This window comes from Aythya fuligula, chromosome 20 (assembly GCF_009819795.1).
Source record: "Aythya fuligula isolate bAytFul2 chromosome 20, bAytFul2.pri, whole genome shotgun sequence".
Lineage (NCBI taxonomy): Eukaryota > Metazoa > Chordata > Aves > Anseriformes > Anatidae > Aythya > Aythya fuligula.
In genome coordinates this window covers 3,506,467-3,533,593 of record NC_045578.1, presented here as the reverse complement: position 1 = coordinate 3,533,593, position 27,127 = coordinate 3,506,467, and the positions used below count along the sequence as shown (strand labels likewise).

General features: G+C 44.7%; 1 protein-coding gene across 1 annotated transcript in view; it reads right to left on the bottom strand.

The window, feature by feature from the left end:
• Positions 1-27,127, bottom strand: part of MYBBP1A (MYB binding protein 1a) — a 59,620-nt gene that overhangs the window by 31,138 nt on the left and 1,355 nt on the right. Inside the window, exons 4-23 of the mRNA XM_032201134.1 lie at positions 26,962-27,036; positions 26,440-26,547; positions 25,515-25,705; positions 25,085-25,252; positions 23,600-23,717; positions 20,933-21,222; positions 19,882-19,989; positions 19,169-19,294; positions 18,249-18,455; positions 17,464-17,572; positions 16,973-17,060; positions 15,730-15,881; positions 14,962-15,045; positions 14,126-14,266; positions 13,197-13,361; positions 12,243-12,400; positions 11,289-11,423; positions 9,923-10,031; positions 7,799-7,930; positions 5,865-5,933 (exon numbers count right to left, since the gene is read on the bottom strand). Of these exons, the coding sequence (XP_032057025.1) occupies positions 5,865-5,933; positions 7,799-7,930; positions 9,923-10,031; positions 11,289-11,423; positions 12,243-12,400; positions 13,197-13,361; positions 14,126-14,266; positions 14,962-15,045; positions 15,730-15,881; positions 16,973-17,060; positions 17,464-17,572; positions 18,249-18,455; positions 19,169-19,294; positions 19,882-19,989; positions 20,933-21,222; positions 23,600-23,717; positions 25,085-25,252; positions 25,515-25,705; positions 26,440-26,547; positions 26,962-27,036 (2,733 nt within the window). The remainder of the gene's footprint in view (positions 1-5,864; positions 5,934-7,798; positions 7,931-9,922; positions 10,032-11,288; positions 11,424-12,242; positions 12,401-13,196; positions 13,362-14,125; positions 14,267-14,961; positions 15,046-15,729; positions 15,882-16,972; positions 17,061-17,463; positions 17,573-18,248; positions 18,456-19,168; positions 19,295-19,881; positions 19,990-20,932; positions 21,223-23,599; positions 23,718-25,084; positions 25,253-25,514; positions 25,706-26,439; positions 26,548-26,961; positions 27,037-27,127) is intronic.

The following is a 27,127-nucleotide window of genomic DNA, read 5'->3' as shown; positions in this document are numbered from 1 at the left end:
ATTTCAACCTGCTTGCAGGGCAGCAGGGCGTAGTGCATGTCCTTGCTCCTTGCTCAGTGCTGTACTCAATGAACCACGACGCAGAGAATCCCCCCGTGCACCAGCTACCTGCGGCAGAAAAGCAAGAAGGCTCCACAGAGAGGCTGTCAAGGAGCCTAAAACATCTCTACAGAAGTCCTAATGATGACATTTTGCAGCAGTGCCTCGTGTTGAGAACACCAGCTCAGAAAAATCACACTTGGTTCTGAGCAAAATTGTAATCCCCTGAGGAGAGAAGGAACCGTCCTACCTCTGTGGGTGCTAAATGCTCTGTTGGGAGCAGTGCTATCAGGCGCAGGAGCAGTGCTTCCCACAGCACTGTGCTGCTGGCCAACAAGCAGAGTTTCTCAGGGAAAAGCATGCTTGTTCCAGCCTTCCAGAGGCTGTGCTTCAGCCAGTTCAGAGCTGGCACCTGGAGTGTGTGCTTGCCTGCAGAAACCGGCACCAGCAGTAAGCCTGGGAACTTCGGGGCAACCAGGCACACATTGCCCTGCTTCCTCTGACTCCCAGACTAACAGAGTAAGGTGACAGCTAGGCAAGAAGCAGCAGAGCACCAGCACATCCAGTCCCCTGGCAGTCCCAGCCTGTATGAGCATGGGTGGGGGGCACTGCGTAAGAACCTCACCGTAATTAACAGTGCGCCACCAAGGGCTTGGCGCTGCGAGAGCCTCACTGGGACAGCCCGAGACCGCACAGTTACAGAACTGGATGTTACTGTGGTTCTGCTCAGCGTACTGATGCTGCTAAAAATAAACCAGGAAGACATTCCTCACCTAAGGCTCAGGAGGGTTCTGGTATGCAGCTGAGTCATGCACCAATCATTAAAATAAACACTTCTCAATTTCTGGTTCACGCTCCATCAGCACAAGCCAAAAACACAAGCCTTTTGTGCATATTGAAAAAGCAACACTGCGCCCGCTGAAACAAGGCACAAGGAAGCAATCTGAAGGTCAAGGTCTTCTGGAAACAATTGCAGTAACAAGAAAAAAAAAAAGAGAAATTAAGAAAGGAGGAAGTAAGAAAAAGATCACACGCACTTTTTTTTCCCAAACAGAATTGGAGAGAACATGTTCAGTACTTGTGGAAGACATCAGACTGACAGCAGCATCCTTAGCCAACAGAGCAGCACAAGCCTCCCCCGCCTTGTAGCACCACACTCGTTTTGCTTGGCTAATTGTAATGCTCTGCACTGCCAACAGATCACCTGTGCCAGAAGCTCGGTGAAGTTATTAGCACCAGGTCAATGCAAAGGTGTATCACATGAGCTCAACTTCTGATGATTTGTCATTTTCCCACCCTGGTCTTATCATGTAGAATATATCTCAGCTGTCATTCGTGTCCAAGTTACACAGAGAGCATGTGTATACACAGGTATGCTTACAGGTCAGGGATTCTAGAAATGTGAGCTACACTTTAACCAGATGATGCTTACACTTGAGTAAGAGAAAACTATCAACCTTCTTACACGTACAATTGTCCTGCCACTGAAGGCATCTCTGCTACTCAAGTATAAAGCCATACATAATTAGTGTGACTGATTTTCAACACCTCTGTAGAACTGAATCCAACAAGCTGGATTAGGCTAGCCAAAAATGTTATAATTTTCTTTCTTCATTACTTTAACTTGAAGCATTCTTTTCACATGCTCAAGATCCTCTTGAAAAGTTTCACAGTAACTGCTTATGCTCTAGTGATTTCATACAATTTCTAGTCACTTTTTTCTACAGTAGACAACAGTGCATGAACACACCATGGATGTGCAGCCTTATTCTAAGAAGACAGTGCAGCTTTCTAAGTAATATGTTGGTTTCACTTAACCACGGGAAAACAAACATCGACACAACTTCAGGAAAAAGATCCTGGCTGCTATTGTAGTGTTAAAAGAAAAAAAAAAAGAAAAACACAGCAAAACCCACAAGATCTCTCAGTTAAGTAAATGAAAGACATCCAAACATCAGTGCATTCATTTTTCTAAAGCCTGAAGCATTTTAGCTTGCACACAGGCACCTTTGGGACAGCAGTCTTTCTTCTTTAGCTCCACACTTAAAGATATGCAGAATTCTGGATAAATAAGCCAGGCAACCCGTAACACTGAGCATTCAGAGCCCCAGCTCCCAGAGTCTGTGCACTGAGCTGGCAGAATACGATCTGTCGTGTCCTGCAGTCGGTGTGGTCTCACAAAAGGTGAGGCCTGGCCCAGATGCATGAACTGCCTGAAACCAGCTGATTTTGCAGATCCGCTGTCACACGTTTCCTTCTTGTGTCTTTCTGACGTACGGGTTCAAACAGCAACCAGGGGAATTCAGGGTGGGACAAAATCCTCCTTCCCAGGTCAAGCACCCGCTGCCCTTCCTTCTCCCACCCACAAGTGACCCTGATCTCTCCAGCTCTTTTCTTTTCCAGGGCATTTGCTATGTGAGTGTCTCCTGCAGGCACCCCTGCCCCAGGAGTAACCCCACAGGATCAGAGCTTGGCTACAGGTACAAGCTGCAGTTTCAAGCTCAGTCTCAAAATTCACTGTTCCAGTTTAAAACTCGTTACACGGGCTGAGCTCACTGCTCAGTCTGCTTACCCAGCCCCTGAGAGCCAGGTTTAAAACTGCCCTCAGAGCTCTCAGCCCTCTGAGTGCTCTGTTTCATCTTACAAATTACTTCGCTGTGGAGGTGAAAAACCTTCCTGCTGCTTTAGGCACGTAGGAACAGCAACAAAAGAAAAAAAGATGACGATTTAAGTCACACAATCTAAAATGTTTCTTTTAAAGCTTCATTTTTACGCTTTGCAACGGATACACCTGCCTTTGGATCTCTCCAAGGGAGCTGTCTCTCCAGCAGTCACCCAGACCAAAGCCACGCTATCGGATGGCTACAAGCACCTCAATCCTAATGGACACAACGCAAAAGGTTCAATGTTCTCCGGGTTTTAGAGGTGAGCACCTGAAGGAGACAGGATGCACAGAAAGGCTGCAGCAAAGCCAAGAGCCGGTTGCCCAAGTCACCAGTTTCATCCAGCCCTGAACACGACCAGCAAATTGCCCAACCTTAAAATTCACACAGCACAAGGGGAAAAAAAAAAAAGGGATGTATAAAGGGGAGAGGTAAGTTTTTACTCAAAGCATTTTCACAACGATCTTCCAATGTTTGACAGCACAAATACCAGGGCAGCAGGCAGGCAGCAGGGTCCCCAGGGTCAGGACAACTGGCTGGGGCTGCAGAGGCCACGCTGCTCCTCCCCAGGCCAGCACCAGCTGAGCACCATGTGAACGGCTCCAGCATCTCCTAGAGGAACCTCTCTGCTACAGCGGCCCAGCGGCTGAGCTCGGCAGAGCCACAGCAGCCCACAACAGAGGGCACAGGGAACAACATTGCACCTACAGGTTGGATTTGCTGTTTCTAGAGAAGAGCCTGGTGGTCCAGGCCTTGCCACACGCTGTACAGCTTGCTGAGCAAATCACCTCTACCAGGCCAGGACCACCACTCAGGGATCACGTTTTACTTGACACTACAAGCCCCAGCAAAAGCAGAGACCCCTGAAGTAAGAGCTGGACATGCCTGCCAGCCACCACAGCACTTTTAAGCCCCTTAAAAAACTCAGGGACTGATGTGGCTGAGAGGAGGGACAGAAAAGCCCTGCCGGCCCCATGCTGCTCTCAAGGACTCCCCATTTTTCAGAGTGAGGGGAAGGGACGCCCTCCGTTCCATCCACCCCAAGAACCACCTTTATTTTTGCTCAAAGCTACCTACAAACCCAACCTGAAAGCTGCTACCCATGTGGGAAGGGCCTCCCCCAGGCCAGGCGAGTGTGGGCAGCAGCCCTGCTGGGCCAGAGCCCAGGGGTTCATTACCAACCCACCTTCCTAATGAACCAGGGCTCATTACCAACCCACCTTCCTAATGAACCAGGGTTCGTTACCTCCACCTCCCCATGCAGAGCACAAGTCCCAACCCAGCCCAGCCCTGAGGACTTCCTGCCAAGGGGATTTGCAGAGCTAAGAAGTCAATCCCACAGTGGGATTAGCTGTTCATACAGATAGAGCAAGCACTGCCAGAACGATCAGCACTAATAACAGGAGCGTTAGAAAGGGAATTATGCCTCATATCTCTGGCACTGAGTTAGTGCAATGCTCAGAGGTCAATATTCAGAGGCTGAAGATGGAAAACTACCCCCCTTACCTTTGGAGCACTGGGGCTTGTCAAAGGCAGGCTGTCAGGAGCTATTGGGTGTCTTATTTAAGACTCTGAGATGGGACAGCCCTTTTGGTAGCTGAGCCCCTCCGCCTCACCCCCCCAGAGGCTGCGGAGGCTCCAGGGAAGTTATGCCCCTGGAGTTTGCTCATCTGGCTTTGTCCCCATCGGACACCACCAAAGCACTGAGAATTGAAAACGTGCATTAAGAATCAGTGGAAATATTTTATCTGAAAACCTGTCAAATTGGACATTTGATGAGGGGAAGCCAGAATTCCTGAAAAGGAAACAGTTTGCAGAAAAGTAAAGCTGCAACTCCAAAAGCTTTACATAGCTTACTCTCCACATTGCCTTTGTTTAAACAGCAGCACATCCACGTTCTCCATCCACACTCCCACACACAGCACGCTGCACGTCCTCCCCTTCCCCTCCCACCCACAGATAAACTGGCTCTGGAAACAAAGCTTGTGCAGATAACCGTGGAAGCTCTGAAAAAAGGACAATGCTGTTCCCCGTAGGGAAGTGAAGATACCCACGTAAATGAAGTTGTCTTCTTGGGATATTGTTCTGGTCTCTTGAGGATAGGATCAAGTATATACCTTATAATTAATTTGTTTGTCATTTGTGTAACACATCCTTATTCCTACCCACTGAGATTACTCATAGCTTAATTTTCTCTCTCTCTCTTTTTTTTTTCTTTTTTCTTTTTTTTTTTGTGTTGTTGTTGTTTTGTTTAAATCACAGCCATTCCTATTAGGTAAAACAGCCTGAAATTCAATTTTCACAGACAATGTAAAGCAGCCCTAAAGGAAACTCACACCTAGATCCCTCCGCTTTCCTTCCAGTGATCAGAAACAATAAAACAGCTATTTATGAAACAGAAAGGTCGATCTAGGATGCACTTCTGCAAGGGACAAATGCACATTACAGCTAGGGGGTGGGAAAGTTTGAGACACAATGCTACTGGCCTAAAGGGGTTTTGGTTATTAACTGCGTGGAAGACACCCCCACTGCAGCGCAGTGAAAATCCAGACAGGAATCATTCCCTGGTCATGCAACAGTGAGCTGTGCAGTCACCCTGCAACGTTTTATTGATAAGGCTCCACTAATTTCGTGTTAGTCAGGCACATGCAATCAACCATCAAAAATCAGATCTATAGCACAGGTGGTTTCAAACTAGACTCAGAAGCACGTGGCCTAGGAAATGCAGGGCAGCTGGCAAGGCATGGAGCAAGACTCAAGAAGCTAACTTGGGGCTAGTGTTAGAAGGCAAGGATTACGACATGCTGCATTAACACAGAAGAACATCTTACCAACAAGAAAGTAATCAAGGAATAAGTGACTGAAGGCAACATTACAGCAATCAGGCTTCAGCCCTGGAAGCTGCAGGCAGTTTTTAAAGGAGATGCTACCAAAGAGCCTCCGTGACTGTGAATACATAAGCTGTTTCCACAACTTTAGTCACACACCTCAAGTAGCAAGGCAGTATTTGCAAAAGCTCTCCCCCCAGGAAGCCCAATTCTCAAAATTGGGCAGCCCTAAAGGCAGCAATAAGCATATTAAGCGTCATCAGAACTGCCGTGATTAAGCGACTTTGCTGATTGACTGTTTAATACAGCCTTGTTTGTTTGCTTTCTTTCTTACCTGCTGATGTTGCCTGGCTCCTGCTGTGATAGACTTGACGAGAGTGTCTACTAATGGCTTACACATGATCTGTAACAAAGAAAGACCCAGTCTCTTATTAGTGGTTTGCTGACAGAAAGGTTTGTTTTTCAAGCAAAATGGTCTATATTTTACACAGCTTTTTGAGCAAGAAGAAAATGCTGCAAGAAAAGTGCCCAGAGATCAGCAACAGCTTATTTGAAAATTAGCAGCCTTGCTCACACCAGCCTGGGTGAAATCTTGGTCACAACAAAATCAGCAGCAAAACTCAGAGCTTGGAAAAATCTGGCAAAGATTTCACCTCCTGTGTTCTGCCTGCTTCTTGATTTAAGCCTGTATCTGCCTGGCACTTTATGGAGGCAGTTCACTTCATGCACAGGAACAGTCCCAGAGCAGAGGAGAACATGCTGAGTTAAAGTATCAGAGCCTGGGGACAGGTCTGATCCCATGAGCAACAGGGACCAGAACTAACTCCCAATAGGAAAGCCTCTGTAGAGAGGTTATCTTAAAGTTGCACCCTGCAACAATTCTTCATCGAAACAACATTTCCAGAGTAAGGGTTACTGTCAGCAAAGACTGCTGAATCTCTTTTCTGGCATAATCCAACAATTTCTAGGCTTCTATACAAAATCCTGCCAACTTTATGGGGAGAAAGAATCCAGGCACAAGAAATGAGAAAGCACGTGGATTGCAAACACCTAACTGGCAGACCTCCCGTGCTGTCTATCAGGCACTCAGAGGTCCGGCCCTAACAAAACATGGATAGCAATTTGCTGCAAAGTTCACTGAGGTCTTGTGTAGATGGTTATTTCAACCACACCACCTAAAATGGCTTCTTTTGGGAGGTAGGCAGACTACTAAAGGAACAGACAGCTCTAGCAAGTGGGTAAAACCCAGCTTTAGAAAGGCCAGCAGCTACATAAATCACTACTTTTGTTTTATAAAAGGGATGAGCTTAAAGACTTAAAAAGGCATTTCTGCAAGGAACAGTCATTTGGAATCCACAGGCTCTAAAAGAAACCTGCAGATCTTTTTAAGCTTGCTCTCCAAGTGCACAGCACTTAACTCTCCTCTTCCCCTCATTTCACTGTCTCACATAGGTGGTGCCATGGGATGGTGTCCTAAGAAATGTGGTATGCAAAAGAGCTTTTTCCTTAATGGATTCCCTCCTTCTCTGGAAGTACGGAGCATCTTCCCCTGTTACACAAACCTGTGTCTCCTCCCACCCTCCCTTCAGACATCAGTTCTAAAAGGTTGAAGATCCTTGAGAAAGGGTTTCTGGCTGCTGTCTCTATCTCTTCCTCTGACGTAAAAATTGCTGAAGAACCTTATGGCATCCAGACCCATGGATGGTTTCATAAAAACTGGCTGTCCTTATAGTGGAGAGCAGCTCTAAGCATGGGTGAAGTCTGCAGGAAATGCCTCAAAGATTGTGGACACTGACACTGTCTGAAGATCCAGTTTGCAGATTGGACTCGAATTAGATTCTACATCCTACAGCCTTCTTGGAAAAAAAAATGAGAAGCGGAGCATGCAGTCAGAGCGAAGTTGACCAGAAGCTGTATTAGCTGTTTAAACAACCTGGCCCCTCCTGCCTTTGTGCAAGCATTGTTCATCCACGTTATCTCAAATACTGGTAAGGAATTAGAGCTTCTGAGGGCATCCTTTAAAGAGCAGCCCTCTATCCATCTACATTCTCCATGCTCTATCCCAATCCAAACCACAAAGGAGATCCTCGCCTTCTGCAGCACTGCTATCAAAACATGCAGTGTTACGAGTTTAAGAAGGTGAAAATCTGAGGAAACCGTGCAGCAGTTTTAAAAGCCCACAAAAAAAATGGGAAAGTTTCTCTCCCTACTTTCAGCAGGCTTACAGCTGTGTTTTGGAGCCACCAGCAGCCAGGCAGCAACACTTACTGGGAAGCGGGTAAAGAGATCGAGAAACATGGAGCTGGTAAGGGCGCTGTTGCGTTTAGTCAGGAACTGCGTCAGTGCCTCCTGGTACACTGCAGTCACTCTCTCCACATCCAAGCAGCCAGTGCTCAAAACCTATGGGGAAAAAGCAAAAGAAAAAAATTTCCCCTAAAACACAAGAATCAATCATTGCTAAATGAAGCAATTTATTTCTACCAGTGCAGAGATTTTTCCAGTAGCTAGATATTCTTGGGTAGTTTATATGATACAGGCATATGAGCTAGCACATAGAACCAAGACAAAACAACAAAGCAGGTCCCAAATGTGCTCTCCTAAGTTCCCATAGCAGAATGATCGTGTTAGTGAAGCGCTGCAGAGAAGCCCTCATGCTGATCAGGGACCCAGCAGTCCCAGAGATGTGTAAATGCTCTAATATCCCCCTCTGGTGGGGAACAAGAAACCCGAACACACAACTGAGACCTGCAGAGGCCATGTGGATCTGAACTAACAGCACGGGGCTGAACAAAGGGTGCAGCACCACATCCTGACCTTCCTGACTGCTCTCATCTTGCCAGGGAAACACAGCTCTCTAGAGCAGGAAGAATTAAGGCCCAGGTGATCAAAGCTGGGATCTTCACAACAGCAGATGGGTGTTTTGCAAGCTTCTGCCCAAGGAATTTTTCCACAGCCATACAACAAATTAAAGCCATGTTAATGCTGTGCCCTGTTCTCAGGTCAAACTCCTACTGCTTCTGCAACTGAGCACAAGCTAGACTGAAGATGTGAGGGTCTTAAGTGCCTATGCTTAGCACTTACTTGATGTACCTACCTGTAGGGGAAAAAATTGATCCCTTCCTACGCAAATGTTTACTACAAAAAAAAAAATACTCTGTAGTGACAGGTTTTTCTATAAATTTGGGTCTGTTCTAGTTTCATCTTGTGGCTTACTGAAAAGCTCCAGAACACGCTCACAAAGAACTGCTCACTGGAAACAAACCTCATTTGTCTCTGGTTCCCTCCTACAAAACCTTTTAAGACTCAACACAGCAGCAGCAGCAGCACCCAAACTGGACTGTGTCACTTCCCGAAAACCACCAACTCTCTTCAGCTGCCGGCTGTGGTCTCAGACCAGAGCCCCGTTCCCACAATAACAGCCTTTGCTCTGAAGCTGCACGAGGATGGAGCATGTCTCACCCAACACGCGTGGTGTTTATATTCTCCAAACATCTCCTCCTTTGTTTCTCTTTCCAGGAAGGCCCAGCACAGAACAAGAGCTGCTTGGATTAGCACTCCTGGTCTCTCGCTAAGCCTTAGAAACACTCACTATCTTTTCAGCTGCTAATAATATCTCAGTGTTTGTAATTTCCAGGCCCTCCTCGGTCATGAGGAAGCCCTGTTTATTTTCCTCCCCCTTGAAATGTCAGCAGGATTAAGGCACTAAGCCCTGCACATAGTTTAAGAGGTTCAGAGGCAAGTACAGCCTAGCTGGAGAAACCCTGCTCCCTGGTTTCTAGTGGAAGGGACTGCACCGAGCTGCCCAACACACAGGGGCACCAAATTCAGAGAGCTGTGAATTCAGCAGAGACAGCAGGTGACAGGGAAATACAGCAAGGCTCCCCAGGTGATACACTCACAAAGCAGAACCAGATGAAGACCCTCCATGCAAACAGCTGCCACTGAGATCTGGGCTACTCCTCTCTCTCTTCACTCTGAGATTACTCAGTCCAAATCTCAGGGAGAGAGGAGCTCACCCTCATCCACCACTGCCCCATGTACCCCTGCTCCTCAGCACCCTCCCAGAAAACACACAGACTGCAAAGAGCTTAATGCAAAGAACAGCAAATAAGCCAGGAGGGCAGCGCAAATACACGTGAGGATAAACTAACCTGGATCCGCTGTGTACCAGCAGCCCCTGCTGGCTATGGGCAAGCAGGCACTGCAAACACCGAGGGTGAGGCAGAAGGGAAGGGAAATGTGACAGTTTATGGCACGGAAAAGAAATCATGGAGACAGCTATCCGCAGACAGAGGAAACAGGGAGATGGGATAGGCAATGCCCACTCAGCAGAACAGGGTAATGCAAGTTCACTGGCAAAAACACTGCCGTGACAGCAGCCTGCTGTCTTACCTGACAAGCCTGTGGGATGGCGTTCTTCTGCTTCTTTGGCGCAGAGACAGGAGCTGGAGACTTGTCAGACACACTGCCTTTCAACACTTTGAGCAGGTACAAGGAGGCACTAAGAAACAAAAAGGGGGAGAACAGAGCAGTTACCACAGTACCGCTGCAAATCCACCTGAGGGCAGAGGCCAGGTGATGCGGGCAGCCTGTTCCCTCCCGAGAGAGGTTAAAGAGCCTGAGAGGGTCCCTTTCTGCAACCTAACCCACTCTTGCAGATTTAAAGACAAATCTCAGGAGGCTGCATCCTTTCACTGGCTGTCACTGCAGTCACACACATCTTCACTACCAGCCTCATTTCCTCAAGCACTTGCTACCAGTTTTGACTAGCACAGTTTCAGAATTCCTGCATTTGCCCACGATTTGAGAGCCTGCAGAGCCCAGCCAGTGCTGCAGCCCTCCCAGCCTGGGCTGCTGCGTGCCTGCAGAACTCAAGTAAATCACCTGAGAGAGCCTGCAGACAGCCTGCTGCTTTTGAGAAGTGTCATCTTAACTGAACATGCACACAGCAGCTCCACTGGCACTGCCAGAAGGTGTCAGGGAGCCTTGTGGCACACGCAGCCAGCCCTGCACTGCCAGGAATTGCCATGGGTCCTGCGCAACCATGGCCTAGGGGTGCTGCAGGGCCAGCACTGCCCAGCGGCACTGGCTTGACCATGCAGCATGTGCCCACTAAATAAAATTATCTTGAGAAATCCGAGATGGAGTCTGGAAGTCTCCCTGAATCTGCCTGCAAGCCACAAGAGAGCCTGCTGGTAAACGGCACTTCTGTTTGTATCAGGGAACAGCAAGATTACACGTTTCCTAGTAGATTCACATGTGGCTTATCCTAATTCACCTGTAGGCAGTGGCAAAGGAATGAACACTTGTACAGACAAGAGCCACAGTCACTGCTGTTTGCACTGAGCCACCACGGAGACAGGAAACCCCAGGATTTACAGAATGATCATTGCAGATGGACCATAAATTACACTCATCCCTGCACTGAATCACACACAATTCATTACTCTCTGATGAAGCCTCCTGGGAGCATTTTCCATCACTATTAGCAAAGCTGTATGAGGCAACTGCTATATCACAGAGCCCCTAGAAGATCATCACCAAAAAACGGACATCTCTGTTTCAAAATGCTTCACACTGTCAGGATGTGTCCTCATGTAAACTAGTCCTCATGTAAACAGACACAGGCAGCCAGCCTTCATGGAGCCTCTCACTTTTGTGAACTGTTTAACCAGCAACATTATGCCTGCTTACAGACCAGCCACAGTCACAACCCTGCCCGCAGCACTGACTAGAAAATCTCCTTCTTAACACTTACCTGAAATAATAGAGAGCCACTGAGGAATCAGTGTGCTTGCAGGCTTTTTTCACAAGCCTCTCCACAAAGGCATGCAAATCATCTTGCAGGGCTTCCACTTTCTTGCAGTACTGCTTAGCTCGGCACAGTGAGTTCCTGAAAGAGCATTGAGAACAAACTCAAAGCCATTACCAACAGAAAGAGCTCTGGAGAACACAACTATGAACCCTTATCACTGGGCTTAGTGCAACACATACACAGACATGGTGCTAGCTCTGGGCAGCAAAAGAAGCAGTCTTTGCTGGGGCAACAACTGCTCTTCACCTCAAGCAACTTACTCAGGTGGCAAAGTCAACTCTCCTCCAAAGCTCCCACAAAGTGAAGCTGGCTGCCTCAAACGCTGCTACTGCAGAACTGCTTCTTAGCAGCAGGTAGAAAGCAGCACTGAAAGCACCTTAGAGCAGTGCTGAGGATGGCAGGGAGTGGTGCACAGAGGCCACACCACACACCGTGCATTATGCCTCCATCTAGCTTGTATCCTGCTTTATTTGTGGCAATGAGCAGTGAGAATTTGCACTTTGCCTGTCTTAATAATAATTTTTGTGAGTTTTATTCCAGCCACAACAGGAACTCTGTAAGCGTAGGGAGTTGTCACACAGTCTGACTCAGAGGTCAGAGGCCCACGGAGATATTCAGCAATGTGGTACTGTGCCTGCAGCACCAACTGTTTGTTCTGTAGGTCTGACACTTGACTCTTGAAGTCCCTTAGACTAGAAAACCCAGATCCTGATTGCTTTCCTGCAGGTTATAGCTAAGCACTGTCTATGTGTGTATGTGCAGTAATCTAATTCTCCATCATCTATAAGCACAGCTATTGACTCCAGTGTTAAAAAGACTCATTTCTAGGATTCAGTCAACACTACTGGTGCCTATCAAAAGCCCTCACCAATTAGCTGGAGGATTACGGACACTTACGTGAAGATAAGAGCTGTTTTCTGCAGGAAATCAACCTCCTGCTTGTCCGAGTCTGAGCTCATGCACTGTTCTATCACCTGAAGCAGAGGCTCGATGATGTCAAACACCAGGGGGTTCTCTGGTTGCTTACTGAGGAACACTTCAATCAGATCCAGCACCTGCAAACGTAAAGTTACTGAGCTGAGAACTAATGCAGACAGGAAAACATGATGGATCTACCCGGCACAGCTCCTTCAGAACAGAGCAAGGTACAGGGAAGGGGTTTGAAGAAAACTGTACTTGCAGCTGAGATCAGTGTACCTTCTGCTATCACCTGTAATGCCACAGCATGAGAACATAGAGATTTGAAGCTTGAAACTGAAGATTAAAAGCTGCTGGTTGACTTCAGCCTATTTTTTGCAGTGACATCATTTAAAAAAGCAGTGTCGCTGACACCCAGCCAGACCTGCAGCCACTGCAACTTGGCACAGATCCCTGTTAGCTCCACTGACGGATAGCTCTTACCCCCACGAGTCCCCTTTGACCTGCAGACACCGCATTACCATAAAATCATCCTCTTATTGCCCAGCATCGAAACAAAACTGCAGTGAAGCCAATGGTCACTACACTAATCAGCCTTCCTCCTAGCTACCCTGACACCAGACATTTGGATGCGTGAGCAGCTGCAGCTGTCCCTGGATGCCCCAACACCCTGGACAGCCCATGCTGACACCAGGTGGCCTCAGGTCAGTATTACAGACACAAATAACCAGGGGGTGTTAAACACAACCCGACGGAGTTAATGAGCCTAACAAGACAAGAAAAGCTTAGGCTGCAAGGTTACAGGAGAGGTTTTGTGTGTTTGTTCACACTAAGGCACATCATAACTAACGTTAAGTAGCTCGTGGCTTGCCGTAGGCTACAGCCAGCACGCTAGTTCACCAAAGCTCTTTGCATCAGACACAGATCTCATACCTTGATCTTGAAATCTCTCCGCAGGATCTTCTCTTTCCGAATCCTGTCTCTCTCATCCTTCTTTGCCTGGATCCGTTTCTGCTGCTCCGCAAAGAGGGCCGAGATGTTCTTGTCCAGGGCCATCATAGCCTCATCATCCAGATCTTCATCACTCTCATCTTCTCCCTTTTGTTTTTCAGAATGCAAAAGCCACATGTCACTCCATGGACTTCAAAAACAGCTCCCAGCCCTCCCCTGCCTGGGACTGCCCTGACTCTGCAGGGAGAGGAGAACCATGGCCACTTCAGGGCAAATTCACAGTGGGGATGTTGCTACCTCCAGACCCAGAACAGCAACATGGAGAAGGAAAACAGATGCTTAGACCACTGAGAAACATAGTTCGTATTTCCTGTTAGGTAATCCTGGCTGCACTGTACCAACACTTAGAGCTAGAGGACTGGGAGAGGAAAGAGGCCTGGGGTTTGGACACTAGCTCCCTCTGCGCTGTTTTTCCTTCAATAAGGAGGTTAATATACTGCTATGTTCATAAACTTTATAGGAATCATTAAGCCACACTCCAGCACTGCTACAAGGAGGCTCCAGAGTGGCCCACTGGGATCACACTCCTCCTCACAGGCTAGCCAACACAGACACCACATAGCAGTATCTCAGTGCTTTAGTTCACATCAATCTTCTTTATTGCAGGCAGGAAAACAAGTTATCAGGCTAGACTAGGCAAGCAATAGCACTCAAGGCACACTAACAATAAATAAAAGAAAAAGTGACTTATTGGCAGAGCTTTCTTTGACGATCCTGAACTCCTGCATCAAATGCCATACAAAGATGACTGCCAGGGTTATCACCACATAGGCTCAGATTAAGATGCAGGTGTTCAATAATATTTCACCACCCCAAACCTCCCGGTATCAAGGTAGACACTCAAAACATACCAATACATTCTGTGCTTTGAGAACATTCATCAGCTGACTGCGAAAATCTTCATCAACTTCTTCATCTTTTTCCTCGTCTCCGCTGTCATTCTCTTCCTCAGTGTCATCTTCATCTGAGGAGTCCTCACTTTCTTCATCATCCTGAGGAAGAAAAGTTCATCTCCTGACCTATCCATTCTTCAAGCCCTACTTGATTCCCGATTCCCAGGTGTGTAACTTCAGAAATAAAAGCTCAAGTCTCCCCTCACCCCGTTATCTTGTCTACAGCCCACAGATTGAGGTAAGGACACCTCAGCTAACAACAGAGATAACAGGTCTTCACAGGAGCTAAAAGCACAGCATAATACAGGCTTCTCTGTCACATTAAACAAGTTTTAAAGAGAAGATTCCAAGGAAGAAATGAATTAACAGCCCCCATCTGACTTTCCTTTCTGCTAATGCCTGTAATGCTTTGTGACTCGGATCTCTGTAGTTCTTAGAATCCGAGATCTCAAATTCAGGTTACTGTGCATCGCAGGAATGATTCAATGTGTGCCTGCCAACGAGAGGCCTGTGCTAACCTCAGGATGCAGTTGTTTGTTCTCAGGAAGCCTCACCTATTCAGACAGCCATACCTACAACAGCGTTTTCCTTCAAGCCCGAGAGACTAATAAATTTGTACTTCCAGCAAACCATTTCTGTGTTGCACATTTAAAATAAATCCTAATAGAACAACAGCTATTTCATTCAAGACAGAGAAATGCAGTTACATCTATTACCACAGATCAGCAGAAACATTATTTTTAAATGGCAAAGGTCTGAAAAGTATTTGGCACAGGCAATGGCCCAACAATTACCGTGTCCTGAGCAGACTTTTTGTCTGATTCTTCCATCACAACAACAGCACTTTCTTCATCCTGATCTTGGTATGGATCAAGAACCTGCAGAAAATAGGAATTGTTTTTCTTGTTTTCAGTACTTTGTTTTGGTGCCTTTGTGTGTGACATGAATTTCAGCACAGCCAGAGAGCTGGATGATGATGTAGTAAGTAAGGGCATTCAACTTTCTGGCTTGTAATATCATGTTTGTTCATACATTAAGTTCTTTCTATAAGTAACAAAAACTGTGGAGAAAATTGAAGATGTTGGAGACAGATCAAACATTTTCATTTGTTACAAATTAAGTATTAGGTTCATCCTATAATATACTTGACAGCTGATCCCTGCAATCTATAATACCCTCTCAGTAGACACTGCTTTACTCAGTGATGTGACCAATGCAGATTTTCAGTGCCAGTTATTTTTAGCACCTCTACACTTAGCCTTTCTAGAAATAAAGAACAAGTTACCATTGATACTCACATATAAAACCTAACAGCTATATAAAATGTCCCAGGAATTTCCTTGGGCTAAAACTACTAACGAATACAGCCTAAAACTAGCACATCTCAGGCTCCCACAAAGAAACTGTCTGCAAGCTGCTTTTATAATTCAGCAGCACACATTATGACAGACATCTTCTAAATTGAGGAGGCTTTTATTTAATCCCAAAATAGAGACACACTTCTATATCTGTTAGGGACAAGACAGGCAAACGGTACAATGCCCTACTAATGTCTCACTTACATCCAAGATCAGCTGCAGGCCCTTCTTGGTCAGATTAGGACAAATGCGTCCAAACACGCTCTTGGAGATCCGACGTATGAGCAGGCTGGGCTGGGCAAGGAGGGAGAGGAGGATTTCCACAATCACCTCAACCCATCCTGGCTCTGTGTTCTCTGCAAAGGAACAAACAAACAATGACAGGTAGGGGCAAAACCACTGCACTGGCACAGTGAGAAGAGGCTGCAGATAAATTCACAAAGGAAAAAAAAAAAAAAGACAGCCCTTGCAGATACTATTTGAACTACTCATTCAACAACACAGACCAGAAATAATTGAGTGTGAAAGTAAAGACTGTTGCTGTATTGGAAAGGCTGCTAACCATGGGGAGAAACACACCTGAAATTGTCTTTAGGCCACTGCAAAGCCTCACCAAGTAACAAACTTATTGTTCATTTAATCATTAGTTAGATTACCAGTTCTTCAAGTCATGGGACACCTACTTGGCCACATTAAAGCAATCAGCAGTCAGACAGCAAAAGCACATGATTTTTATAGTGTTTCCAATGAAATCAGGAGTCACAGTAGCCCATGAAAAGTGCTGAGTTTTAAGAGTGGCCCCTTAGTCTGAGAGTTCAGGACCATTAGTCTGAAAGTTTGGGAATCCTCATCTACATACAACCAAGTCACCCAAAATTATAGCTTTTGTTTTCACAGTACCCACAGATTTACATAGGGATTTAAGGAGACAATAAGACCGTAGTTAGAGAGGAAGTCATAAGAACAAGACAGGTTCTTTCCTGCTCAAGTCCCAACCTATCTCCACAGGCCCAAAATGAGAGCAGGCTAAAGCAGCAAACAGGCTGTATCTACACACAGGACACATTTAGATGGCCCAGAACTTGAGCTCTGAAAGCAGCAAGTTTCAGGCCTACTGGCTGCATTCAGCAAGCTCTCAGGCAGCACAGAACAAGGACTTAACAGGACTGAACTCCCTTGGATGCTACTCAAGTGAACCACAGCCAGCCCTGAAGCCCACCTATTCTGTAAGGGGCACCCAGAAACACCATCAGATAATGATGTGGATGGCAAACGGGCAAGAAATTTAGAAAGACATGGGAAAAGAACAACGGAGACTCTCCTGGGGACAACTGCATTAAGCCAGAAATGATGGAGTCAGAGTGCTTCACTAATGCAGAACCACGATTTCTGTCTTTGACAGAGCATTAACAATCCCACCCCATTTCTTTCTGCAGAAAGGACTCACCGGTCTTTTTCTTCTTAGGTTCCTTGCTGAATGCCCTCTCTGTGCAGTTCAGAAGGTCACTCAGAAGATCCATTGTCTCAGATGGGTTCTGTTCAATTACATGCAGACAGTAAGCACCCCCTTGTGAATTCCCCACTAACAACAGCAACACAAGTCATATATCCCCAATATAAGAATCTCACTAAATAGGTACAGATATTAAAATCAGCTGCTAAACCCCTTTGCAGAAGAAAATATGAAACTAAGTAGAAATTACTCCACTCAGCAGCAAATCAAGGGCAAAAACAATGCTCAGACCAAACTTTGCCCCTGTAAGTTGATGTCTACAGTCAGTGTAAGAACCAGAGTTTATAAGCTGCCAATTGCCCATTTTTAGTAGCCAGAGGCTGTGAAAGATTGGATCTCTGAACAAAAACATCTGCAGCTGGGTGTTCAGAATACCCAGCTGTCAACATATTTTACACCATTCAAATATGCTTCAGAGATCTTACCTTGAAAAGGTGAATGGCCATTAAAAGCAGAAATTGCTGAAAAGCAAAGATTTTGGCACTATCTGCTTTATTTTCCTTCTTCTGCAGGTTCTTCACAGACTGAAGTGTTCTGAAGAAAGAAATCTTTTTGAGTCTTTTACAATTACAACAGCAAATCCTCTCCTATGATCAGACTAAAATCATGACCAAATCTTCAGTACCATCTTCTGTACTCAGCATTTAATTTACAGATATTGGACATATGTACAGTATACCCAAAAAATTAACCCAACAATAGCATCTCAACCTCTGTATGGCTTAAAAAAACCTCTGCACTTGGGCACAGGCTACATTCCTAATACTACAGCCAAGGCATAGTAGACTTTTATAGGAAATAAAGCTCAGAAAAAGAGCACCAGAAAGAGTCACTGGGAAGTTAGAACAGGCATTATTAGGGGAAAAGCTTAGCAGAGTTGCTAACATGCTTGGGAGAAAGACTAGAAGTGAAAATAGAGAAGGGCACAGCCACCTACACACACTTAACACACTGGTGGAACAAAAAGGAATTGGGTGATGAGAAACAGAAAGGCATCCTGCTACCCAGTGCCTGGTGCAGGATACTCAAAGGAAAGAAACAAAACTGCCACTGCCTGTGAAATGGTTCAAATGGTTCTGCTACAGCAGCCAGAACAACAGGAGGACAAAAGAATACAGCCAAAAGTTTTTACTGTCCCAGAGACTAAAACTAGGGCTTTTTTACCTTCCTCATCCCAGCAACCCAGAACCCAGCTTCCCGAGCCTCTCACCTCTCCCAGGCCTCTCTCTGATCCTTGGTAAAAGGCTTCACAGCTTTGACGTACTTCTCACTGGAGAGCAGCTCGTTGGCATACTCAACAAGGAGAAAGATCCACAGCTTCCCATCGGCAGTCACACCATGGACGTGCTTCTCCCTCAAGGCTGCAGCCTCTGCTGTATCCCCCAAAACGCTCAAAGTGTTTAAAGTCTGAAGCAACCTGCAAAGAAAAACAGTCAGCATGTTATCAGCAGAGGAACAAGATGACCTTCTCCATACTCCCCTAAACAATGCCCAAGGCAGAGCACTCATCTCAGAACTCTGGTCACAGCCCAGATTCACAGGGCATAGTTTCAACCCATACATGTATCCAAGCACAGGGATGTAAAGCTCATTGTCTCAGTGCCCCCAAGGACACCATACACTGCCTATTATTCTTGTCCTCAGCTGTTTCCCATTCTATGTCTCATCTATTTTGCCTCTACTGAGGTTACAGCACCAGCCTTGGCAAGTACCTAAGAGTGTCTGTTGTTATAGGTCTATTTTAGTCTCATGCATAGCGGACAGAAAGCCAACAACAACCTGTGTAACCCCTCAACCTCTCTATAGTCCTTTCTCTTCTAGCTTGCAACAGAGACAACAGAAAACATATGAGAAAAAGCATTCTGAGCTCAACTCTACATTTACCTGATCATCACGCACATACTCGACAAGTTTGCCATGCAAAAACGTTTTTACTGAAAAAAATGTTTAGGATTTTCAAGAAATCTGTCTAGGATCTCCTTAAGAAAAGCCATTCCCTGGTCCTGGAGTCAAACAGAAACACTCCAGTTCCAGCTCACAGGCCCAAACCTCTTGCTGTGCCATTTGCAGGGTGATTTTATTCTCGGGAAAGAAGAGAAATTTCCAAGCAAATGCAAGCAAAACCCTTACCCAAAGAAGTAGTTTGCTGCCAGTGAGTGAGCCTGTTCATCTAGGGGCTCTGATAAAAGGGCATTTGTTTCCGGTATTTGGGAAGTCTTTTTCTTAGTCTCAAAGAAAGCATGGAAGAAGCAAAACCTAGAGTAGACAAAATGAGAAAAAAAATTAACTGCCAGTTTGGTCATAACAGAGCAAAACCAACCCATGTGTGCAAAACTAAATAGAACACAACACTACATATTTACCAAATTTTTTTCAAGGACCTCCAAGCCATGAAAAATACCACTATCTACATTAAAACCTTTTCCTCAAGGTATGTGGGGTAAAAAGAGAGAAGGATGCTCATGACTTCACAAAAGTGTCAACACTTGAGGCCGCACAATACAATACTCGGACTGTCACGACTGGGTCATATCCTTCAAGGCTTTCAAAGTGAAAGATAAATACCAGTGACATCCTCAAACAGCCTAGGTAAGCAGGAATTTAAAATTTACTGAAAATGTACAGGACCAAGTTGATCATAAGGGTATAAATGAGAAGAGTTTGTCCAAGTTTGCAGAATGTATTTTAAAAACAGAACCCAGTCTCCTAAATGACTAATGTTATGGAATATTTCCATGTCAATTTGCCCAGTGCCATGGGAATTGCTCAGCTGGAATACTGCTGTAGGGCTAACCAGAATTGTTGCAAGCACATGTGGCATTAAGCCTTTAAATCGTTCTCACCTGGAAATGTCCATGACAAGGTCCTCTTCTTTCTTCACTGGACTTTCAATGATGCTCATAAGCCGGTGGATGATCCACTTCCTCAATCGAGCAATCTTATGTTGTGTTCTTTCAGTAAAGAAGCAAACACAATCAGCAGTATGAACGCTACACTGAAGTAAACACAAACCTCACAATCTGCTGCAGCAAGAGGTGGCTTTCAGTGTTAGTGTTGCTTTCTTCAGTAAGAAAGCAACAGGTAAGTAAGAAGAGATACAATCTTCCCAATTTTGCTTTACACTATGCAAAAGACAACATACTTATGCCACTAAGGAACTACACAGTTCACTGATGACACTTCAGGAATTGCATTAGTCCATCTCTGACCTCACTCTATGGACATGTAACACACACACATGGTGTTTTAATAGCTTATGTCTTCTTTGGAAGAGCTCCCTGCCCAGGTAACCCATTATCCACAGCACCAAGCTGGGATATTCAGTGAGTAGCTGTGCCAAAGTGGAGGACAGAGCTGCCTCTTGGGAAGCTTTCCTAGCTGGAAATTGTGACAAATATCTATGAAGGACCTAAATATTTACAGGAGACTTGAGACACTAAGTGGGTGCTTTGCTGCAGGCCAAGAAGCTGAGAGCACTCAAGGCAGTTAAATATTCAAACTCAGATAAAAGGAATACGCAATTCCTACAAAGACCTGAGAGTCTGTAGTGAAAAAGGAAGCCACTGGAGACTTTTGCCTGTTCCCAAAACAGTTGCCAGGGCTAGAAAAGCAAGAGAAAAGGCTTTTCTGGCCATCCAGTCTGTTTTGATCAGGGAACAGATTTCTAGCTGGTTCTCACTGCGTTTGCTCCTACATAACTTAATTTTGTCCCAGCAAAAGAGTCAGATGTTGGGCCTAAACCTTCTGGGACAGAGGAAACGGAACAGGAAACAATTGTCAGCTCATGGCAAGGGAGCCAGCAAACTCTGGCTGTCCGACCCTGACTTCACACAGGTAGCTACTCCAACCACAAACAGAAAGGAAAAAAAGAAGGTGCATCACCAACATACTCACTTGTTCACATTTTCTGGGTTCTGCTTCTGACGGCTAGTTGAGAAATCTAAACAACAGCTCAAGTCTGGCCTGAGGAACATGTCTTTGAGCCAATCAATGTATTTCTGCAACGCCACTGGCTGCAGGTGTCTGACTACCCTCCAAATGCTGGGCACCACTGGATAGCCTTGATTTGTGAGAGTAGAGAAGCCGATCATTACTGCTAGCTGCCTCTCCGGATCATCACAGCTGTTCAGAAATGCATCTACGTATGCTTCCATCTCTGGAGCAAATTTAAATCGGTCTGGAAGCTGAAAAAAAGAGTCAAACGAGTAGGTTAAGAACCTTACACTGAGTCTGAGTATCTTTATGAGCACAAACCACTGTCCAGATTTGACTGCCATAAGGAAATTAAAGTCACGTGCCTGAATATTTGTCATACAATTAGGCGGGATCAGAAAAGTCACCTATTTCACCTTCTGGTCTTCCTCACGTAAGAGGAACCACTGTAAGCAACCACACAATCCTGGCACGTACCTCAACCCTTCAATTTGGGCTTTCCCAACCAGTCAAGCTTGAGCAGGCTGGACCACGTGCTGGCCAGTGCAGCGAAGCTCTTAGGCTGATTCTTTTTATGGGGATGAGCTCAGGATGTTACTCACACCATCTGCCTCACACCTTCCCTTGATTCAGAAATTCCCCCACATTATTTCTGGTCTCCTCTAGCAGCCCTGGATCCTCCTGACCTACAGTGCACAGAACAAATCCCACCTTCTCTCCCTGGTGTCTCTGAAGTGTTGAGGCATTCTGAAAGGAGGAGGAGTTGACATGTTTAACCCTAAAAACATGTCCTGAAGTGTTGCTCTTTTGTGCTAAGGCCTATCCTAAGTGCTGTCACTGGTCTGCAAGGTGTGCAGCTGGCAGACTCTTGGCCCTTGGAACATTGTCCAACAGCACGCAGACCAGGACACATCTCACCTCACCACACATCTCATTTCATCACGTCTTTTCACAGCCTACAGTGTTCATTCCCACTCATTTGTTCTGAAAAAGCAGAACTTTAACTGGTGAAACCTCGAAGAGGGCAGGCTGTGGCTTCACTCCAAAAAATGAAACTTTTGTAAATCAATAAAACAGCTTATCTGGTATCACCATGTCATAAGCAAAATAGCAACCTAGCAGGAACAGGAACGGTAATGAATGTGTAGGGAATTATGGTCTTAAAATAAAGAGTTTATAGATTTCCAATTAACTACAAATCCATCCAACCATAAAATAAATCCTCCAGCAAGCCATTTCACACAAAACACAACTTCACAAGGTCCTGTATTTAAAACTCCATACATGTGTATGAAAGCTGGGAGAAAAACTCCGGAAGATTCTGCCATAAACAGGCTAGTAACTCACAACGGGGGATTCATCAATCATTTCCCAACAAAAGCAAATCAAGTACATTTGCTTGCTTGTTTAAACAAAAAAATAGATCCAGTAAGATAACTGTCAGTCAATATCAGACTCAAGCTTTGTCTAGTTTCATCTCCAAGAACAACCTGAATCCCCTAAGAAAGTATAAGATTATAGCATTTGCTTTCCAAAAACAACCTGTATCAAGGAAGAAAACAAAACTAAATAAAATCAACAGCAAAGAAAATCAAACTAAGACCTTTTCTACTTCTTCATCAACAATACTAGGCTTTTCTTTTGTGAGACAGACATTGCGTTCAGTGATTTGCACACTTCAGACAGGAATTAAATTAGCAAATCTTTTGATGCACATGGAAGAACACAGCCTAGTTCACTGTGGAACACAAAAAGAAGCAAGATACAGGAAAACAAGCAAGCCAGTGGATAAACCCTGGCAAAAGTAACTTCATATCCAGGGGCACCATGATAATCATTATTTTCAGAGCAAAAGTGCACATCCATTTCTGCTTTGGTACTAGAATTGAAAGACTACAAAGTCCTGTCCCTCCCAAGAGAAGACAATGATTTTGGGGCCTACATCAGAATATTTAGGACTAGAACATCATGAAAAGACAAGCCAAAGCCCATTTTTATTGGTATTCTTTCATTTTTCCTCCCCTTGTTGCAGGTTTTTTTTTTGCTTGCTTGCTTTGCAGGAGGGAAGGCAGAGGACTTCCAAAATCCAGCTCCCATATTGCACTGAGATGTGCATATTGAAGCAAGTACTAAAATACACAAAAGCATGAGTCGTCCCTTTTTGTCTTTGCTTTCAAATGTTCATGCAACACCCAGCACAATGACAGACAAAAAGGAGCTTCTGGACATGCAAAATCAAAAGGCCTGTCAAAGGATGACACATGACGTTGTCAATATGCTGAGGGCTGCCCTTCCTCTGCTTCCCCCACGGCAAGAGCTTTCTCGGCAGCACCAATGGAAGCAGGGGGCTCAGTGCTGAACAGTTTCAAACTCCTTAAAATAAGTCTGAATAGTAATACACAAATAGACAATAACAATCAAAAGCAGTCTTATAAAAGCCACTGCAACCAGCAGTCACACAATAACCCTACCTTTAGTAAGGGCTAAATTTAGTCCAAGGTCTAAATCACATAAACTTATTTTTAATACAGGAAGACGTGTAACAGGAAAGGTGGACAGGGACTGGGGGGAGGTTCTGCTCAGAACAGGGGCTTTAGGCCTGAGCACAAGTACTTTCAAAGGACCTACCTGACTTGTTACCACATGTTCTCCGTAGAGCTGCATCACCTTCCCTTTGAGAACCATCTGTAGCTGATCCAGAGACAACAAGGGCAGAGCGCTCCCCAGCAACCGGTAGCACATGTAACTGAACAGAAACAAAGAACATTAACATTTTCTCAAGTAGAGCCACAGCCGTAAAGCCACAAAGAAAGATAAGACAGAGAAGAAGTGGTGACGCAGGCTATGTGGAGTACACAAGAAGACAGAAGTCAAAAACACATACTTTCTACATGGATCTGGTGTTCAAAAATCATACTGCTGAAAATTTTCCTTCTGGCTAGCACAGCTGTTCAGATCTTTGTCCAAAGCAGGTCCTCTGCTGCCCAGAAATAGATCAGTCCACACCAGCAGCCCCTTCCTCAATGCACTTGCTGGATCTCTTCTCTCTACGTGTTTATTTCCACAGGCCTAAAAACTTACTTGTTTGTGAAACTTGCTGTCAAATTTGATCAAAATTGCCTAATGGGCTTAAGAATTACTAGGCAGACATTCTGCAGACACTTCTGCAGAAAAACAGGCTAAAAAGGAAACACTTTTGAGCACACAAAGGTTATTTTCAGACTTACCCAATTCAAGCCAACTAAGACAAGGTTTAAACTTGGAAAAACGTTTTCCCTTCACTGTGATATTCATATAATATGTTAAGAAAATAACTAAGTGCACCTCTGACTTTCAAACTCTTGATCTAATAAAGATTAAACCTGGCCACAGACCGTCATGCTACGGTCCAAAAAATGAAATTATGCTCCCTCAAAATGCTCACACTCACGTTCAGGATTTTGCAGTGTGTTTGTACAGCATGAGTCTCCACAGACAGTTTAAATAATCCTACAAAGATCTAGTGTTAGACTTGGAAAAGGAGCTGAAATAGATACTGTTATGATTTCAGCCCCAGCCATATCCTTCTAAAACACAGACCATGTCAGCACCCAAACCAAAGGAGCCCAATAATATCTAGGTGTTTTAATGGAGCCCATCCTACAAAGCACAAATCTAGCAGTATTAGATACAAATTTCACAACCTTGGTTTATCTACACAGAAGTTGTCTTTAAGCCATGACAACAAAACAGCCACTCTCTCAGACACTTACAGAACGGAATGGTACATTTCCTCTGACAAGTCTTGTAGGAGCACACTACTGATTGAAGACAACTTTATGCCTGACAGGGGTATCACTGTCATGTGCTGTCCTTGGTAAATTTAAGCCCAAATTTGTTACACATCGTAATTCCAACAGAAAACTTACTGGTAACTTGTGGATTTAGGCTTCCTATAAAGTTTCTCATGAATACCTAAATAATCAAATGTTCTCATGTTGTTTACAAGAAACCATAAGTTCAGTCCTACCACAGAAACAGAAAGATACAAGAAACAGAAGCAAGAAACAGAAGAATAATAGGGAAAAAAGAAAAAAAAAAAAAAGAAAAAAAAAAGTGTATGTTAAAACAAACCTCACAGGTCCTGATTTCTCCTTGAATAGCCCGTTCTCCACAGCTTCTTTCCAGAACAGTTCAAAGGCACCTTCCTTTAATGAAACTTCGAGCAAAGCAAGCCCTACACTGGGCAATTTCTTGTCCTTCTTCTCTGACTTGGCAGCACTTTGCAGAAGCTCTACAAGTCTAGAAGAAGAAAGCATACGATGTGAGAGAATGGGCCTGGAAGGGGATTGCTGAAGGCCAAATTCATCCCACTGAAGAATGCAGGACACTTACAGAGCACTGCAGGCAGAGCTATAATTTAGTAAACGGCAGAGCAGTTAGTGCCTACCCCTTAATAGCACCTGCAGTAGCAAATGCAGGCAGAAGGAAAGCGTTACTTTTCTCACTGCTATCCAATAAACCAATAATATTGTATTTGATAGTCTTAATTTTAACAACTTACTTGGGAATATTTTCCTCGTTTACAATAGTAGGTGATCCAAACAGCTTCTTCAGCTTTTTAGGTTTCAGAACACCAGGGAATTTCTGTATGCCCACAAGTAAAAGGTGGAGGTTCTCTGGAGACTGGAAAGCTGAAGTGAAGTCAGCTTGCAGGATACCAAACAGGACCTCCTCAAATATGGATTCAGGAACCTAGGTCAGAATGAAGATAAGAGAGCATGTGAGAAACATCTGAGGGCATTTTACCAACCTGCTGTGCAGTACATGAAAATATCTGTATTGTAGGGCATCTTACTAAAAGCCTGAGTGTTCCAGAAACTTTAGAAACAGCTTTTATGGTGCAACCAAAAATCATGAACAAATTTTTATCCAGTATTACTATCCAGTCCCCAGGTGCTTAACCACAGGGAGCAGGACAATATGTTGTCATCAAACAGCAGTTCTGGTCAACTCCAGCTGAAATTGTTCTCTTGCCATCTGCCTGTTCCTGTCTGTACTGCTGTGCAGCTCAGAGAGGAGTAAACACTCTCGGATTAGCTTTTAATTATATTTCCATTAAAAGTTACTTATTTCAGTATGATTTGTTGGTAAACAACTGTGTTGAATGGTTTTAGAGGGCACCAGATCCAATGTTTTCATCAATAAAATATGGAAAGAGTCAAAACGGCTTACATTTGGATTTTCTGAAAGATTAGATTCAAAATACATTTAAACCTAACATCAGGAGTAGACAGACTAAGGTAAACCAGAGCATCCTTCTCAGAAAAAAAAAAGCATCTGCCCACAGATAACTTAGAAAATAGGTCCTGCAGTTTAAACTTACTCTTCCATAACTCCCCTTTGACTTTTAACTATGAACAAACCAATGGAAAAGCAGTCCCCAAAGCGAAGTCCTCCCTCCTATCCACCACATGCTGTGGCTATACCTCCGACAGGATGTCCACAATAGTTTTGCTAGGGAGATCTTTGAGGTGTGCTTGGTATTGTGTCAACTGCTGGAGAAGCTGGATACTCTCCAGCAGAGCTTTCTGGTCCTAGAAAGGAAAAGTACGTCAAAAATAGGAGACATACATTAGAGGTTAAACAGAAAGCTTAAATAATCCACTACTGAGACCCTCGTGTCTACTTCGAATAAGAAAACAATTGCTTCCTGATGTGCAACTTTTCCCAACAGTATTTTCTGGCTGTATGTGACTACAGATGCCTTCCTTGCATAAGACGTAGTGAGACTTTTGGTACCATCTGACACAGTTTCTACTTTCTAGTCAGGAATTGATGTTTAGAAGATACAAAAACTGTACGGATAATGCAAAAGAAATTAATTGGAATTGATGCTCCAAGTCCCATCTCATCCACTAGCCAATGGCCCAGTCTTTCTTTCCACATCCTCTCTCTACTTCAGCCAGCCTGAGAACCCCTACTCACAAGCAACGTAACAGCAGTGTTACCTTAACAAGCCGGCCAGATTGAAATAGAGCTATAACTCCAAAAAAGTTTCCAAAAGCTGCATTTCTCACAAGTTTCTGAAAAAGAAAAAAAATATTGGAGTAAAAATCCACCCCACTGAGATGTTAGAGCTTACATTCAACTACAACTCTGACAGAGAGTTAAAAA